Source organism: Crassostrea angulata, chromosome 6, assembly GCF_025612915.1.
Source record: "Crassostrea angulata isolate pt1a10 chromosome 6, ASM2561291v2, whole genome shotgun sequence".
Classification (NCBI taxonomy): domain Eukaryota; kingdom Metazoa; phylum Mollusca; class Bivalvia; order Ostreida; family Ostreidae; genus Magallana; species Magallana angulata.
In genome coordinates this window covers 1,376,290-1,395,888 of record NC_069116.1, presented here as the reverse complement: position 1 = coordinate 1,395,888, position 19,599 = coordinate 1,376,290, and the positions used below count along the sequence as shown (strand labels likewise).

The 19,599-nt window shown below is 34.2% G+C and overlaps 2 protein-coding genes and 1 non-coding gene across 3 annotated transcripts; all 3 read right to left on the bottom strand.

Annotated features, from left to right (window-relative positions):
• Positions 1 to 237: 237 nt before the first annotated feature.
• LOC128186801 (E3 ubiquitin-protein ligase MIB1-like) lies at positions 238 to 9,004 on the bottom strand. The gene is made up of 6 exons (XM_052856700.1): positions 8,892 to 9,004; positions 8,243 to 8,391; positions 7,611 to 8,074; positions 7,204 to 7,324; positions 6,359 to 6,439; positions 238 to 706 (listed from the first exon to the last, which is right to left on the bottom strand). Exons 3-6 carry the CDS (start codon positions 8,049 to 8,051, stop codon positions 549 to 551), a joined length of 801 nt encoding a protein of 266 aa, XP_052712660.1. The 5' UTR covers positions 8,052 to 8,074; positions 8,243 to 8,391; positions 8,892 to 9,004; the 3' UTR covers positions 238 to 548.
• Trnat-agu (transfer RNA threonine (anticodon AGU)) lies at positions 6,207 to 6,279 on the bottom strand. The gene has a single exon. It is a non-coding gene; the product is annotated as a tRNA-Thr (tRNA).
• A 6,594-nt stretch (positions 9,005 to 15,598) lies between the features above and the next one.
• On the bottom strand, positions 15,599 to 17,529 carry LOC128190658 (uncharacterized). The gene has a single exon (XM_052862774.1). The coding sequence runs from the start codon at positions 17,384 to 17,386 to the stop codon at positions 15,599 to 15,601; it is 1,788 nt and encodes a 595-aa protein (XP_052718734.1). The 5' UTR covers positions 17,387 to 17,529.
• Positions 17,530 to 19,599: the final 2,070 nt, after the last annotated feature.

Genomic DNA, 19,599 nt, shown 5'->3' with positions numbered 1-19,599 from the left:
CATTATTTCATCTAAGCTTTCCGAGTATATAAAAGGAACAAAAAATTTGCCCATGTACAGGTTTAGCCATAACTGACTTGTATATGAGATGTGTCTATGTTTTCTGACAAACATTACACTTTATATTTTTTTCATTGCATTGTTGGGATATGTCTGGACTCCAAACATCTAAAACAGAATGCACAAATGTGTAAGAATAATTTATTACCAACAATAGTATACATATAAAATAATGTAAAAATAAATATTGCATCACAATAGCTGTCTTTGGCCTGCTGTAACAATGAGAATGGTCCCTATCTGGAAAAAATAAATAAAGGACGATGGGCGGAATAAAGTGTTTAAAGCTCGTTTTTTTCCTACATACTGATTCTTAGAGCTCTGCACCAGCACGCTGCCCTTGGTATAAAGGTAAAATTAAGAGATGCAACTCACAATATTCAGTTCAAATTGTGGGCATGCCTCTCATAAAATGTAATCTATGCAACATTATCAAATTGAAACCAAATGTAAAGTCATGGTTTCTTTCCTGGTGCTGTTTCTATACGCTATGGAATGTATATTTTCTTCTTGGCTTTGATGTGGCAGTGACAATATGAGCACAAGTAACAACTCTCCCCACAGCTCTGGCAACAACAGATATGACAACAAGGTAGGAACAGAATGTTTGGGTCCTCAAGATGACACACCATACAGGGCTCCATCTCTACAAGAAAAACACTCAAATTTAGCATATCAAGAACAAGTGAAAAGCTGTCAATGTGACAGCAAACCGGGTTTTCTTTTATGTAAACTGTATCCATAATCCATGTCAACCCTTATCCAGTGAAATGGAGTACCCTACATGTATATGCAACATTTTGCCAAAAAATGACTAAGTTCAAAAGCTAGTATTTTTTTCATAAATTATCGGAAATCAAAATCCTAGCAATATGCACACCTCTGATATATGTACAATTGATCTGCAAAAGAACAACTTCCTATCTTGAGAACTGTAGGAGGAGTTATCCGTACAATGAGGGTACCCTATATGCAATATTTTGCCAAAAAATGACTAAGTTCAAAAGCTGGTATTTTTTCGATAAATTATCAGAAATCAAAATCCTAGCAATATGCACACCTCTGATATATGTACATTTGATCTGCAAAAGAACAACTTCCTATCTTGAGAACTGTAGGAGGAGTTATCCGTACAATGAGGGTACCCTATATGCAATATTTTGCCAAAAAATGACTAAGTTCAAAAGCTGGTATTTTTTCGATAAATTATCAGAAATCAAAATCCTAGCAATATGCACACCTCTGATATATGTACAATTAATCTGCAAAAGAACAACTTCCTATCTTGAAAACTGTAGGAGGAGTTATCCGTACAATGAGGGTACCCTATATGCAATATTTTGCCAAAAAATGACTAAGTTCAAAAGCTGGTATTTTTTCGATAAATTATCGGAAATCAAAATCCTAGCAATATGCACACCTCTGATATATGTACAATTGATCTGCAAAAGAACAACTTCCTATCTTGAAAACTGTAGGAGGAGTTATCCGTACAATGAGGGTACCCTTTTGGCAGCCGCCCGCCCGCCCGCCATTTTCACCATTTTAATAACCGGATTTTTCCGTTGGAAAACCCGGTTAAAAATGCAGTTATGAATTTACATACAATCATAATTCAAAATCGTCAAGCACGTCGCATTACCCGTTTTTAAGTACATGTAGTTACTATTGCAGAAATATATACTGTATACATGTCAAGGTTATTATCGCCATGTGTTATTTCGCCTTTCTACACTTGCAATTTAAACGATTTTGCCCTGTCTTGAATTTGCCCAGACACAGTTGTACTAAAACAGAAATAATTTATAAAATTTGAATCTGCTCAGTTTTAAATTTGCCCAGTGACAACGAGAGCAAAAGGGGCGAAATAAAACAGGGGCGAATATTTCCCTGTTTGCATAAAACTGCATCAGATGAATAGGTAATTTACTTCTATAACAAAGGTTATCTTCATTTGTTTTCAGCCCAAATGAACCACAAAGGAAGGAATTTCACTGTTCATATTAACATCTTTTTCAATGTGCAGGCACGTAGCATCGTTTTTGAAAGTGGGGGGGGGGGGGGCCAGACTCATCCAAAAAATCTTGACAAGCAAAACAAAAAAAAAGGAAAATTGGGAAATTTAATCTTTTCCAAAATCTTCAAAATCCTAATCCGTAAATTTCACTCTTTATTTCCTTATTTTCATATCAATTTTTTACATACTCCCAAAAAATTGGGGGACCAACTCCATGATAATTCAATTTTTTATATGTAAATTTTAAAAAAAGTGGGGGGGGGGGGGGGGCAGGCATCGTTTTTGAAAGTGGGGGGGGGGGGGGGCCAGACTCATCCAAAAAATCTTGACAAGCAAAACAAAAAAAAAGGAAAATTGCGTAATAAATCACAAAATTGCAACATATTATATTGAATGATACAATATGATGCTATTATGACATATGCTACATTATATGATTTTATATCATAAGATCTAATATAATATGATCCAATGTCTTTATCAATAATGTTATACAATACAAAATTATATTATACAATATTATATTATACAATATCATATCAATGATACAATATTACATAAAACAATATCATATGATACAATTTCATGTGATATAATAATATATTATATAATACAATATCATATTTACCAGTAAAGTATCATATGATACAATTTTATATATTATACAATATCATATCATATGATTCAACATGAAATATTACAACATTTTTATGAAACAATATCATGTGATACAATATATATTATAGAATATCATATGAAACAATATTGTATCATAATGTACAATACTAAACATAACAATATCATGATACAATATCATATCATAATATACAAAAAATTTGATACAATATTATAATGTATCATATAATTTTCTACAATATATGATGTCATATTGAATCATATAAAACAATAGTGTTTCATATCGTACAATACTGCATCATAGGAATCATGTGATATCATTTAGAACAAACACATATATCAAATAAGTTTGAATGAGATTTTTTTAGCATCCGTTATAGCTCTACATCTGAAGATACATCTCCAATTCATTTATACTATAGTAAAATCAACTATGCAAGATTGAAATAGTACTATTATCTATTAAATATGTACCTTGTTTCAAAAAACTAAATATCATTCAGCATCCAAAACCTATGGCTCAGATTCAGCATTCAAGCATGTCAGGTGCATCAGTATCATAAGATGTATCATTCATGTAAGTTTGGTGAAGTTAGGACCAGTAAAAACTAAGATATAATCAGCAGAGGGCACCTGCTCTATAAACAGGAGCATCAAAATCATAAAACCCACCATCCATGCAAGTTTGATGAAGTCAGGACCATTAGTAACTTAGAAATGGCTATCAAAGGGCACCTACACCAAAAACTTTAACCTGCTCAAAACACCATAACCTCCTCCATCATCTGAAATTCAGGGCCCAGATTGAGCATCCAAGTGTTTCAAGTCCATAAGTAGGTCCAGATGCATCATCCGTGCAAGTTTGGTGAAGATAAGACAAGTAATATCTTAGATACAGGACCTGCAAAAAAATTTTAACCAGGTCTGGATGCCAGTGCCAACAACGGGGGTATAGCATACTATAAATAGTAAGCTCCCCTAACTCCGTCTCGGTGAGCTAAAAATTAAATATGAGGAACATAGCTCACATGAGCAACATTAGCCATAACTCTTATCAAACTCTGATTACAGGCAACTTTATGAAGTCAATTACTTAAAATATCTAACAACTAGTAAATTCAAGAGGGAGACTTTTTCTGATATATACCTATGTTATTATTCCATCTCTTATTCAGGCCCTAGACTACTCTTCAGAACTATGATTTGTAAATAGTAAAAATGTTCACTCAAAACTACACTTCCTGAGGGTGCATTCTCAACAGTTGAAACTTTTCAGGCCAAATGAATTCATAGGAGAGGATTTTAAAAAGAAACCAATGTAAATTTTTATTTCAGAATTCATATTGTGACTTCTCCTTACCAGATCATGTTTTTTTTTTCTACAAACCAACACTACTTGGGGATGCTTTAAAATAAGTTTTAGCTTTTCTGGCCATTTTTTTTTCAGTTCAAATAATGCTAAGATTTCTCCGACATGTTTCTAATATATAAAGACTCTATCCTCAAGTTTAGTTCCAGGTTGACCATGATTCCAAAAGCCTAAATGTACACTACCTAAGAGATGCTTTAACATAATTTTTAACTTTTCTGACCAAACGAATTAATAGAAGTGAACAGGATATAAAAATATTCCTATACATTCAAGCATGAACTTATCCTACTAAAAGGGGATAATGAACAAACATGAAGCTTCACTAACTGAGGACTCTTCCACACAGTTTTCAGTTTTTCTGAACAAAAAAAAAGTCTGAAAAAAAGTTCCCCTAACAAGATATCTGTGAGCCAATGCTCACTAGTGATACCCCCGCTCTGATGTGAATATGCAAAATAAGCAAAGTCTACATTTAACAGAAAGCTGGCATCCGATTGGTACAGAAATATATCCCACAATATGGCATGCCTAAACAAATAGTGTGTTAAAATTTCAAGCATCTGCGATTAATAGCTGCTGAGAAATCTTTGAGGAAAATTTGTTTGAAAATTTTGGCTAAAATAAACAAAGTACTCATTTAACAGGAAGTTGACGTCCGATTGATACAAAAATATATCCCACAATATGGCATGCCAAAACAAATAGTGTGTTGAAATTTCAAGCATTTGCGATAAATAGTTGCTGAGAAATCTTTAAAGGAAATTTGTTTAAAAATTTTGGCTAAAAATAAACAAAGTACTCATTAAACAGGAAGTTGACGTCCGATAGGTACAAAAATACATCCCACAATATAGAATGCCAATACATCTACTGTGTAAAAATTTCAAGCATCTGCAATAAACAGTTGCTGAGAATTCTTTGACAAAAATTTGTTTGAAAATTTTGGCTAAAAATAAACAAAGTCGTCATTTAACAGGAAGTTGACGTCTGTTTAGTACAAAAATAGATCCCACGATATGGCATGCCTATACAAATACTTTGTAAAAATTTCAAACATCTGTGATAAACAGTTGCTGAGAATTCTTTGACGAAAATTTGTTTGGTTAAAAAATAAGCAAAGTCATCATTTAACAGGAAGTTGACGTCCGATTGGTACAAAAATATATCCCATGATATGGCATGCCTTAACAAACACTGTGTAAAAATTTCAGGCATCTGCGATAAATAGTTGCTGAAATAAATGCGACAGAAATTTTTGTTACGGACGGACAGACAGACACACAAGGGTAAAACAGTATACCCCCTCTCCTTCGGAGCGGGGGTATAAAAATTGCTTGATCTTACCAAAACAATACTTGACCTTGATATTCTTATAAATCGGGAATTTCATTTCAGTATGTGCAACCTCGCCAAAAAAAATAAAATAAACAGAAACTGCAAATAATTGGAATTTTTCTCTGTCCGAGGAGCATAACTCTGTCAAAAATTGCTTGATCGTAGCCAAAACAGACCTAGATATTTTTATAATAAATCTGTTTTAGTAATTGTACAAAGAAAATGAACAGAAACTTGGTGGACCAACCAACTGACAGACAGACAGCAGCAAAGCAATATGCCCTAACTTCTTTGCATGAGGTTGGAATAAATTTATTTTAAAAACAAGAGACAGATTTCTTCTACATATATTTAACTTGTCAGGACCCCCTCTACTTTCACAAGTTAACCCACTTGAGAGAACAAATACTGAAGAATCAATATCAGAATAGAAGTAAGCAGATATACTTGTAAGCTTTAGTTTACATTTGTATAGTATGTCTCACAAGTTCAGTATAGAAACTTAACAAGAATGTCAAATGTAACAGGTGGCGAAAAGTCATGTCTCAACCGGGACTCAAACCAAGGGTCTCTGGCGTACCGTGCCAGCACTCTAACTGCTGAGATATTGAGACCCGATATATTGACTGACAGTCACACACCTATTAACCCAGTGACATACTCCCCCTCGTCCTTGAATTTAGGAGTAGAATTCTACGAGTTAAGGAAATGTTGTGAAACATGTTCCTGGGGAGTGACCATAAGATTTGTACTTTGGGCGCCAAATGAAGGGGTGGTGAAAAGTCAAGTCTCAACTGCGACTTGAACCCAGGGCCTCTGACGTACTATGCCAGTGCTCTAACCACTGAGCTACTGAGACCCAATACTTTAACTGACAGTCACACACCTGTTAATCCGGTGACATAAGATTTTAAGTATAACCTTAAATAAAAACTTACTTGGAACATGCTGAATCTCAGTTTCTTTTTCATTCTGGAAAAGGTATTTCAGAATCTCTATGACAGCTATTTCATCTGCACCTGAAAATTCATTTGAAATACATTGAATCTCAGCACTTTTTTCATTAAGATGGTAAAGAGAAATCTAAAGGCCTAAGCACAGTGGCATCTTATCCTCTCTGCTCTCTATGAAATATATATAAATAATTTATATATATGCCAAAGAGAGCTGAGTGGATTAGATGCCCCAGTAACCTAAGGAGATGTTTCATATATATATATAATTCATGTTTGAAGGAAAAGATGACTTTTTGTGCTAATACCACATAGTTTTAAAGGGAAAATAGCATTTACTCCATGTTTACTTTTTCTCTGAAGTTCAAATTATGGTAACCATTATGCATTGTACAAAACATAAAAAAATGATACCGAACAGCTATCATGGGGGGGGGGGGGGGGGGGGGCGGGGGCGGGGGTGTCAGATAAAAATATCTGAGCGGGCAACATGTTTGCAACTTGGGTGATGAAGGATTAGTACATTGGCACAAGAATAGGGGTTATGGTCACAAATATGAGGATTATAACAAAAATTAACAGGTTATTGGTGGGATGCAAAAAGTTTTCAACAATAATACAGAGACAAATTCAAAACAAATGTGCTATTGGAGGAAAATCACAACTAAAGGAAAAGATGTGTTAATAATATTAATATATTCATTATCTTACCAATATGCCCTGCCTGCTGTTGCATGCTATAAAATTGTTATAAAATTGTAACATATAAAATTAAAAATGTTCGGTTTAGATTCTTGAAACAGATCTGTTTCTATGGTGCATATACTCACATCTACAGGACAGCAGTCTGGCAACAGCCACTTCTACATCGTTCCACTGGAATCCACATGCCAGTACTTCCTCTACCACTTCTTCATCAATCAAACTTGTCATATTCGTTCGACAGGTTGGCTATGTATGAATTAAATCACATGGATCAACATAAATTGTTTTTATCAATTACACCAAAAAAAGACAGTCAGTCAGTTGGATAATTATAGTGAATTGTGATTTTGTTTTTCATGAACATTCTTGAATAGCTCAAGAAACTGCTTTGTTTAAATTCTTTATTTAATAAGTAAGAAAAATAATGAAACATAAAAATATTTTACCCTACTATAAAAATGATTATTTACTCTTGGGGGAAATACATGTACATTGGTTAAACAGTACTAAAGCTTAAAACTGCATAAAATACCATTGCCATCGCCATATCTGCTCTATGTTGTGGAGAAGGACAGCATGAAAATGTGTCAAATCTTTCAGACATGCTGTCATCACGGATTGATTGGCTAAGGTGGAATGCCTGTACGAATGGGTTTGAGGCTCTGCTTGCTTGAGCTGAATTTTCCTCTAAGTTTACAGACTCAGAATTCTGTGGAACTTCTTCAATAATCAATCCTATCAGAGGCTGTGCCATCTCCTGGGGTGGTTCACTACATTCGATTGGCATCTTGTCAGTACATTCAACTAACACACTGTCAGTACATTCGATTGCCACACTGTCACTACATTCGATTGACACATTGTCACTACTTTCAACTGACACATTTATGGATTCAGCTGCTGCCACCCTTTGATTAGAGGAAGATCGTTCATCAAATGAACTAGGATTGTTTTGCATGTCTTCTGATGACATTATATTCTCAGTTGTTTTTCACCCTGTTTAATGTAATGAGGTATAACGGGGCTGTTTCTTTATGGGATACAATTACAAAAGTAAAAAACTGCTGCCCTGTGTCTTAATTGACCTCCTTTAGCCCCAGATAATATTCACAAATCACCAATTGTAAGCATTTGATGCATAGTATCTATTGAGCTTAAGCTTACTGAATCTGCTGAAGTTAAGGACTCAATAATACTTTGACAAATCCCTGCAGATAGGACTGGAAATCCTTGGACAGCAACTTGTTGAGAAACACTTATCAAAGAATGGTCTACACAGACTTTAAAATAGTGCTCTGGCCTTTATTCAGTATCTGTCAAAATAAAAAAAAATACAATTCTGTAGTTCATTGTTCATGCTCCTATATTTTGTTTTAACATAGATCTAAATTACTAAGGTGGCATAACTAGATCTGCCACCACTTGTAAGATAATTATGTCGACTTGTAAGATGAATATGTCCACCTGTCAGATACATGTACTCATGTCAACTTGTGAGATCTTTATGATGACTTGTCAGAAAATATGTCAACTGGATGCCACAAGGTTTAAGTGTTAAATTTTTAAACACATGCATGAATAAGTGACAAGTCGACGTATAGATCTGACAAGTCGACATAAAGATATGAAAAATGTTCGCTATTTGTTAATCGGACTTAATCCCGGATAACCCCGGGAAAACAACTTGTACATTTGCAATACTCACCCGGACAGGTAAACCAGGTAAAGAACAGGTCAAGGATAGTAAGAGAGGTATTTTCCCCCCAATTTTGATTTCAAAATCTAAAGACCACTGTGTGTAAACACTTCTTACCTAACCCATGCACATGTAGCAATGAAAACCGAGACATGTCACAGGCACTACAGATGCTGAATGAAAATGAATAGCCTCCCTATCTAGTGTAGCACCGCCATATTAAAACTGTTCATGAACCATTCGGATCATGCTCGTACTTTTCCGTAACTGTTATTAAAGCGCTGAGGGAAATGACCGAGTGGTAACGAATGTTTATAAGCAATGACGTAGCGCGGGCAAACCAAAAGGAAAAATAGGCGCGCTTGGTTTTACCAAAAGATGTACACCGTGTATACTTTTGTAGGTGTACACCGGGTATACACTTTGCTACACCGAGTCTGGGCATGTGTTGTTGGGTGTAGCACTGAAACCAATACGGCGGACGAATGTAAATTACATGTATGACGGAAACTTGAAAAATAATTTTAAGTAATATATAACGGATAAGAAGTCGCATATAAATTGTCTGTTGTATGAAAACCATTAAATATAAAATGTGTATTTATTTGTTTTTGCATTTATATTTTTTAATATCACAAAAAACCATCAACAACAAAAAAACTAGAATTGTCGCGGAACATTGAACACATTCTTTATTAAAACTACACCCCTTTCATATATATATTATTACTTATTAGGTTTGTTACTGACTGTTTAAAGAAATTTGTGGGGTCGGTAAAGTCCATAGAAGGCGAGGCGAAGCCGAGCCTTCTATGGACTTTACCGACCCCACAAACCTACCGACCCCACAAACCTAATAAGTGTTTTGTTTTGTCGAGGACCTAAAGTTTGATATGTAAACAAACGTTTGTGTAGAAAATCAGTTCAAATAACGTTACGTCCGCCATGTTGCCCTATAAATTTTGACAAATATATATATATATATATATATATATATATATATATATATATATATATATATATATATATATATATATATATATATATATATATATATATATTTGTTTTGCCTCGGACTAGAATGTCGCGACGTCATTGGATGAAACGCGTCACGTGGCTGCCTTACAAATTTCTTTAAAAGGCAAGCGTCAAAATTTATAGGGCAACATGGCGGACGTAACGTTATTTGAACTGATTTTCTACACAAACGTTTGTTTACATATCAAACTTTAGGTCCTCGACAAAACAAAACACTTATTAGGTTTGTTACTGACTGTTTAAAGAAATTTGCGGGGTCGGTAAAGTCCATAGAAGGCTCGGCTCCGCCTCTATGGACTTTACCGACCCCACAAATTTCTTTAAACAGTCAGTAACAAACCTAATAAGTAATAATATATATATATATATATATATATATATATATACAGTACAGGCAACGCGGATCCCGTATTGGCCCGCGTTACCGTCACGGTATTTTTATCGTTCCCGCGATACACCATCGCGGTTTTTGATCGCGGTATGGATTGCGACCGTGATGACACCGCGACGGTGTGATTTACCGTTATTCCTGCTGCTGCTTGTTGTTGTTACTTTACCTGTACTGTACATTACAGGCAATGCAGGTCGCGTAAATCCACGTCAAATATGCGACTTCAGATTTAAGCATTACAGCTGCATTGTAAATAAATTGTGGTCCATATTATTATAAAATTAATAAATTATATTTATGAAATAGAATTTCATGACATCGGAAACTACATTCGAATTACAACATAAAATGATTATTATGCTGTTTAATTTTGTGATGTGTAAATAAGAACACATATCTTTGTATTTGACGTGCTTATTTCAATTATTATTTCTATTAGTTGATAATCCTGTTTTTATAACAATCTTAAAATTAAATATTTTCATAAGATGAACTCGTATCAATGCAGAGCAATTTCATCTTCTCATTTTATTAGTTTACACGCATAGCGCCGTAAACTGTCAATACATGACTTGTGTATGTTTTAAATTGAGAAATGAACAAATTTTGGGAATCAACTAAGAGATCTATTTTTCCATTCAATAATAATTCAATCATTCATATATAAAGTTGGTGCTGCGTTAAAGCACATTGAATCATAACGTGTATCAGTATACGTTTCCTGTGTATACATATAAAGTTTAAGTCACGATCATTTTCTGTGTATACATGTAGTGATTAACAAACTCAGGGTAGAAAACGACATGCCCTTGAGGGTTTTCACACCTATTCACGACAAAAGAAAAAGTCTATATCGCGTACGGCTTCGTCTAATCGCACAACACCTTACAAGAGAGAGTGAGAGAATGAGAGAGAGAGAGAGAGAGAGAGAGAGAGAGAGAGAGAGAGAGAGAGACGTTTAGGCGTAATTTAACGTACACTTATGTGAAATATACTAATATCCAATACTAAATATTCATAAAATTAGTATTCATAAAAGAATATGGTACACTGTGATTGAATCCATCATGCAATTTCAGATTTGAGTCCACGTGCTGCACCTGTCAATCAAATCAACCCGCTAGCTCTACCACGTGTTTCCTCCATGATAAAGTTTCGTTCTATTAGTTTTATTTTTAATAAAGAAAAAAAAAGAAGTATGTTTAACAGTTAAGTTTTTTTTACAATGTTCGTGATGCATGATATACTGTGTTTGGAAAGTTTAATTCGTTGTGTTTTTTCTCTATCTCTCGTTTAATTTATAATGGAGGTTTTTTGCGGGAAGGAACATCTTCAACACGTTTAGCGGTTAAAGAACGCAGTAAAATAAATCAATTAATTGATATAACTATTAGTAAAATTGTTTGATATGCATGTAGAATTCTTCTTGGTCAATCGTTACACTGATTATCTACCTGCCTCATTCCTGTGTATTCTGTGCGTTCAAGCGTAGAGTGATTTCCTGTCAGTGCGACGGTTTCACACCTTTGTGTAAAACAATTGGGACTGAAGTCAAATAATGTTAACTTCGACAGTCTTAAAGCGGTTGGGGGGGGGGAGGATAAGGTTACGATAACGGGATACGGATTTACATATTTGTAGTAGCTTTATATTCAATAAGATTACATGTACATGCCCACATAAAATGATATCAATACATTTACTGAAATGTTTAAATGTTTTTTTATCGGCATGAAATGCAGAACTTTCAAAACATGTTCTTAATTTCTTTGAAATGTGTAAGAACATAAGAACAGTTTAACAACATTTCCTTCTCAAAATTTTTTATCTAGTTATTCTGTTTAGAGAGAGAGGGGGGGGGGGGGGGGGGGCTCGGTCGCGAGCGAACGCTAACTTCCGTCACGGCGGGTAGCTGGTACACCATCACGACACCATGACATGGGATACCCACAATATCTTTCGATTACATAATTTTATGCAACTCTGGGTATCTCTAAGGCTCCTTACTCTCTCAGTCAGACTGAGTCTTGAAGAACACACGGCTTCGCACTTAAAGATTGTCGTCGCAAACGTAACGCACTTGAAAGTGGGAATCCTTGCGCAGTGACAAACGATGAGCCATACATGTACCTAAAGAAACGCAACACAAATTCAATAAAACGTGAATTCACAAAAAATGTTCTTTACACGTAAAAGACCTTGTAAGAAATGAACGGAACATGCTAAAAATACTGGGTTGGTAATTTTATAGGAAGCCCTAATTTTTAAACATTTGCTCATCATTAGTTGACACGCATGGACTTCAAAACAAACAATACAAATGTAGGCGGACCAATTAATTGTTAAGAAAACACAATCACACTGCGTACACATTTATAATTTTATTGGCAATTAAAATCATTTCATGATAATTTTTAATTTAACGACCTTCTTAAAATATGATAATGGATTCGAAAATATTTTATTTGCAATTGCTGCACAAGTATTAAATTAAATACTTTTATAATTTATTTAATAGCTACGAAATAAGAAAAATAGTAAAAAAGACTCCAAGTATTTCGATTATAATCACTGTCAAAATCGGGTTAAATATCGTCATTAAATATAAAGAAACATTCAATTTATTTGTCATTCGGGGAGATAACTCCCGCTTGTATACGATACTTTTCCATCGATAATTTTACCGTGGCGGGGACAGGTAGATGATGAGTTTACCGTGATGGGAACGCGGTATACCTGTCTCACCTGGCCGATCACCTCGATGTGTTTATACCGTGACGGGGCGCGGGAAACACGGGATCCGCGTTGCCTGTACTGTATATATATATATATATATATATATATATATATATATATATATATATATATATATATATATATAAAGCACAGAGAAATTCACTTTTTGTTGGAGCTCCACCATCCGCCCCGACCGAGGCTTGAACTCACGACCTCTGGAACCCATTCTCCTAGCAGTGATATATATATATATATTCTTTTTAACTTCCCTACACCACGTACACTACACCACTGAAGTGCACTTGATAAATTATACTATTTGATGATAATAATAAAAATGAATATGTTTCTGTACAAATCATTGCTGTTTTTCCATTGCCATAGTAACGGTAAATATTAATCCTTCATATTTGTAAACAGTAGACCTAATTTCATGGTCTTTAAAAGTAATTCTATATAATCTTGTAAACAACATATAAAGAGGACACACACTTTTATAATGCTAACAGTTGCTGGTTTTGAATGTTAATAAAAATTCATTCTGGTAACTAAGAAAATGCTTTTCCTTAGATAGTCATACCACAAATTGATTAATTGTGGTTTAAATCTACATTTTGTATTTTCTTGTTATTGTTGAAGTAAATGAAATCTGTTGAAGTCTGTTCTCAAAAGAAATCATTTTATTTTACTTTTCATAATATGCTCAAAGCCATGTAACCTTCTCTTTTTAATATGAAAATATAGCTGAATATGGTGAAAAATGGGATTTTTCGTCAGGCCAGGTAAAAAAAAAAGGAAAGTTGTTTAACTGATTTTATTTTTTGAAACAAAAGTCTTAAATGTGTTTTTTCTTCCTATATGAACGGTTGTACCATATCAAGTTGTGCCACTGAAATATCGTAGCTTAAAAATTGGTTGTTTTATTGAATTTTCAGTTGTAAAAAATGTCAGGTTATTTTGGTTTCCATGACAGCCAAGTTTGGAAAATTATTTAAATTATTTTTTAATAAAATTTTATAATGAGTTCTGTTCATTTACCTTAAACCTATAAAAAATGGAATTTACAATTCCAACTATAAATAATTTGGCATTTAATATGGCATAGTTGACGGTTTTTCCAAGAGTCTGGAGACGTTACCATGGTAACAACAAAACGATACATAAAATTGTAAGGAACGCATTCAGATGTCTCACACTTGTGTTTATATTGAATTTATCAATAATGCTATAGGTAATCATAGGATTTTTTGATAAAAATTTTTTTGCACTTTCTAAAAATTTCTTGATGATTACAGACAGCCTCTCTTAATGACCTGTAAATTGATAGGTGATGACTTATGATGCGTGAAAGCTTACTGGTGATGAAATTTCGAGTAGCTCTTTTTAATTCCGTTGTCATAATCAAAAAGGAAAAGTAGAGGCTTAAATCGGTTTTTTTCCAGAGCACTGTGGTGCGTGTGTTTCTGAGGGTGGGGAGGGGTGGAAACTACTATTAAAAATAAATGTTAAGTGTAATATAAGTTTCCTAGCTGCAATAATGTAACCCTCTCCGATTTTTTTTATATCTGATGTTTACTGGATAGGGCTACAATTCCACAGATGCTTGAGGACAGGACCGTCCCCTTATTCCCTACCCCAGGCATCTAGACCCCAAGGACTTTAATAATTTTTTTCTGGGGGAGGGGGGTTCCTGCCCTTAAGCACCCGTGTACAATTCCATAGGATTTTTTAATTAATTTTTTAATGCGGCTGACTTCGGTCCGAAAACCGTATATATATATATATATATATATATATATATATATATATATATATATGTATATATATATATATATATATATATATATATATATGTATATATATATATATATATATATATATATATATATATATATATATATATAAAAACCCCAAATTCGGATAAAACACACTAGTAAGTTTAAAATTCATTTCTTTCAGCAGTCATGACAGTTCTCGCGTAATTTTATTGGATTGACGCTTGGAGTATTGATAGGCTTGATAACGTAAATGTCAATGTAAATAAGCGATCTTACCTCGTTCTATCACTAAATCATCATTTAAGGAAAGCGTATACGATGGAACATTCATATTTACCGCGTTAATTTTGTTTAAAATTGGGGAATTCCTATATTCTGTTCAAAATCCGCTCTTGAATTCTCATTGGTTCAATAAAACCGATCAAGGTAAGTAGACATGGCGGTCAAATTCAACTTGCGTTGTTAACATGCACAAAAATAACAGATATATGGACTATACTTGATATTTTTAAATTATCTTATGCCATACAGAACTAAAATGTTTGAGTTCACGTAAGAAATGTAATTGTTATTGTCATTTATATATACGATTTAAGCCGAAATTGTTGCGGGAGTGAATCACTCCCGCTTTAGCACCATTATGGAGTTCCAATGGAGCTGTAGCCCCCCCCCCCCTCAAAATAAAAAGAGAGAGAGAGTGTGTGTGAGAGAGAGAGAGAGAGAGAGAGAGAGAGAGGACTTGGTCTACATGTACATCATTGCAGGTTTATGTTTCCGTAATATTTCATGTGTAAAAACAGCTGCAATCATCAAGACAGCGTTCTTTAATACTTCAAGTTTGAATCTTACACACAACTACTGACTAATTTTATCATTGGATTCTAATTGTTTGCACAATAACAATACTTCTTCAGCTCAGAGTTTTGTATACAGTATGAACCATCACGATATTTATTGAGTCTGCTGATGTCACTCACTAAATCCAGGGCCATGTATTCCTCGTTGTGCCGGAATGTCCCTTCGAACACCCCTCCCCCTGGCCGTGTCCGAATAGTGACCTGGTAATCCACGACAGGGTTCACGGGGTCCCCGTAACGTATCTTCTGATTAAGAACCTCGTTTTCACTACTTTCAAACTTCAGCAAGCTGTCCAAGGGCTTTATTAGGTAGGAAGATTCGATATTATCCAAATTTAGAGTTGCACATTGATCACTTATGTTTATGAATTTAGCATTAATTATTCGTACAAACAAATTTGAAATCATGTTTACAATGGAACTGTTATTTTGTACAATGATCATTTCAGTGCACGTGCACCAGTGAGATGAGATCATGGCGCTTGGGCATGTCCTGTTTAAAGGTATTGTATTCATTAAACTGACTCCATAAGTGGATGATGGTTTGTAGTCATCAAAGTATAACAGATGATTCAGAAATTCGTAAATATCAAACGGGGTAGTAAGTCGGTTTGTGTTAGTCATCAAGTTGTGCAATTCTTTAATGCGACCCTTTGCAAAACGTGTGGGAATGATGACATTCAGTAATGGTAAGCGTTCCTCCAATTTTCCAATGTAAGTATTTCTTATTTCTCCGAATCGCATACCGTGGTCACTGAACAATACAACAACGGTATTTTCTAGAAGTCTGCTAGCACGAAGGTCGTCAAAAAACCTATAGATGGAGCCGTCTATGGTGCCTGCATCCTCTATATAATCGTGGGTCATCCTTGAGAGATACACCAAAGCAAAGTATGGATGCTTGGATATCATTCTGATCACACTATAAACGTAATCTAGTAATATATCCGTCTCCAATCTATCTAGAACACAAAAGTGATTTTCAAACCATATCTCGCTTGTTTCCTCCATGGCAACAGCCATGGGTCGGTTATAGAAATCAGTCGGGTTTTTCCTAAAACCCGCTTTTGCATTGTCAAACATGGCCGTCAAAGGTGAGTCCTCTACAAATAAAGTCTTGAAACCCCTGTCTCTGTAACCATTCCAAAGGAATCTAAACGGGTCGAAAGTTTGATGGCGAATTTTTTCATTCCATGGCAATTCTTCAGCAAATTTACCTGCTAGTAAAGGAACAAGATTAACAAATGTGTTGTCGGCGACTTTGTTATATCCTACAAACTCCAGTGCACCCAATTTTAACATAACCTGCTGTGTTTTTTTCATATACCGAATATAATTCATCCTTGACACAGAATCAACTCCAACTAATAACACGTTTGGTGTTCTTGTTTCTCGGGGAACCTCAACGTCAGATTTACTATAGAGAGGATTCATAACATAATGGAAATTTGTGTAAATGACATTGTTAGATGCATTGTAACACTGAGTACGTATAAATTCTTTGCTTACGTTCACCCACTCCCTGAATTTATCGCTTTCCACAGAGTAAGAATAGTCGTTGTGTTTTCCGTTTTCAGGGTGCTGTATTGACTGATATCTACAATATGCCACCATTTTCCCTTCCTTCAAGTATGATATGTTTACTGCTGTCCAATTTACAAATAGTTTACCGCCAAAAACGTAAGTCAGGGACATGTCACGCGGGCACGCCACCCTCATTGGCTGACGCACCCAGTGTTTGACGCTGATATCCAGTGGGTCCAGATTCGGGATCTTGCAGTATGGGGTATCGACTAAGAACGGCCCGGCCATCTTTGTTAAATTCATGACGTCTTCGCCGTAGCTGAAGTCACTGAGGTGATGAAAACTTCGAGGAAGAATAAATTCCTGCAGGTGGTGTGAAAGAACATAAAGTACATAAACAAAGCAAACAATGCAGCAAAACAACACGTGTTTTCTCGTGAAAAAACATTTCGATTTCATTCTTTTGTAAAGAAAAAAAAGCATAAGAAAGAGTTCAATAGAAATTTCCTTATAACGTTTTGCATTATTATTCCTTATACATTAGATTAGGCCCAAACAGAACAGAAATGGTGATAAAGTAACATGACGACTTTTAGTGCAAGTCTAGATAACAAAGCCACACAGGTCGCAATGTGTGCATGCATTTGTAGATAGATTAAAAGTATTTGCAACCTCTGAATATTTTCTCTTCTTATTCTAAAGAAATTAAAGTTTAGTCACAATACTACAGGGAATAAAGGAATAAATCATATATAACTGTAAAGTCATTACACTTCAATATACTGTTCACTCGATAAGAAATGTATATATAACCTTATTTCCATGCGATTGAGTGTTTATTTTGTATATTTCATGCATTAAGGAAAATTAATAATAAAAATCTAAAGTATTTTACTTATTCATCGCCATATCATTGTTTTGTGAAAAGAAAAGAATGTCTTAGAAATGTGTTTCCTTTTGATAGAATTTATATGAAATTGCTATGTTTTATGTTTGACGGCAATACTTAGACCTTTTTCTTTTGACAAACGGTTACAACGGAAAAAAGCACAATGTTAATTAACTGATTCATCAATAATTATATATATCAATCAGAAGAATTTATGCTGTTCCTGTCCTAACACACGTATATAAAGAATACAGATTTACCAAATAAATGTGCACTCTCTTTTGAATGCAGCATTTTTCCTGAAAAACGTTAAATTTGCACGAATATATATGCTATATTCATAGTATTACTATACGTGTGATGATATACCTTTTAAACATACAACTATACCTTGCAATTTCAGATACTATTTTTGTATGAATCTATATAATGTTATTTGACATATGTAGATTGTCCATTATTAATGGCGTTATAAATGTTAATATAACATAATGTAAACATCGGTAAAATACGAAGGGATTTTTTCACGTTATGTCTTATAGTTTATTTCTTTGGATGATTTGCAACAAATAAAAAAAATAAATAAAAAAAACATATATTAAGTCAAGGTCGAACGGTACGTATCACGAATTGTGCAATATATTTTACCTAAAGAAATTGTACGGAATACTTGTAATCAAAATATAAAATACAAACTTAATCTATTCAATGCAAAATGTTTTAGTCGCAATACAATAAGTTTTAGTCAGTTTTAGAGGGGGTGAATATAACATTTGAGTAAATATTGTTAAAGTTCTGGTTCTTGCTAGCGTAGATGTTGCACATAACTATATCTCTTAACAGATCCCCGGCTAAACACGGTAAGAAAGATGCGCAAATTAACTCTGTTGACTGGAGATTTGAGTGTTACCGACTGCAATCGTTTTCTAATGTAGAAGGCAACGAGTCAGTCAGCTTTGTTTGCTTGGCAAAAGATATGGGTTTATCAAACTGGTTTTTTTTAAGTTACTATAATTATTAATGTGAATGGGATAAATGACGAATGTTTACCTGACTACTGTGTTGAAAAATAACAAATTATTCCAACACAAACAGATAGGACGCAAAGTGTACTGGTGCCAAGTGGACATCCTTTATCACCGCATCCAGCAACAAATTACAAATAGGATCGCGAGAAACTTGTCTCCAATCTTAAACGGGCATGATCATGACTTTCGTGAAAAAATTTTTTATCTTTATTGTGAACAATGATCTAGTAATGCATTTCTAATGATCAATCAAAATTTGAGGACAGTCGCAGAGTTATAAGCAAGATACAAAGCGTACAATTCTATAATTCTTTGTTATTAAAACAAGGTTCGTGCTATGATTTTGTTTACATTGTTTTTATGTACCCGTAAAAGGTTTTTTTTAGATTTAGAAACAGATATTTTTATTTACAAATTTGTTTTGAAAATAAATAAACAAATCCTAACGTGTTTTACATTCATATTAGTACTGGGTCTTGATTTTTCTCGTCAACACTCAAAATTGAAACAAAACATGGCTTGAGCTTTGTTTACATACAATGTAATAAATAGACGTGAGCTCTGTATCTTGCTTGTAACACGAA

Coding starts and splice junctions, on each gene's coding strand:
- LOC128186801 (XM_052856700.1), bottom strand. CDS start 8,051: ATGTCATCAGAAGACATGCAAAACAATCCTAGTTCATTTGATGAACGA. Junction 7,325..7,610: donor CAGATATGGCGATGGCAATG/GTATTTTATGCA, acceptor ATTCATACATAG/CCAACCTGTCGAACGAATAT. Junction 6,440..7,203: donor CAGACTGCTGTCCTGTAGAT/GTGAGTATATGC, acceptor ATGAATTTTCAG/GTGCAGATGAAATAGCTGTC.
- LOC128190658 (XM_052862774.1), bottom strand. CDS start 17,386: ATGGCCGGGCCGTTCTTAGTCGATACCCCATACTGCAAGATCCCGAAT.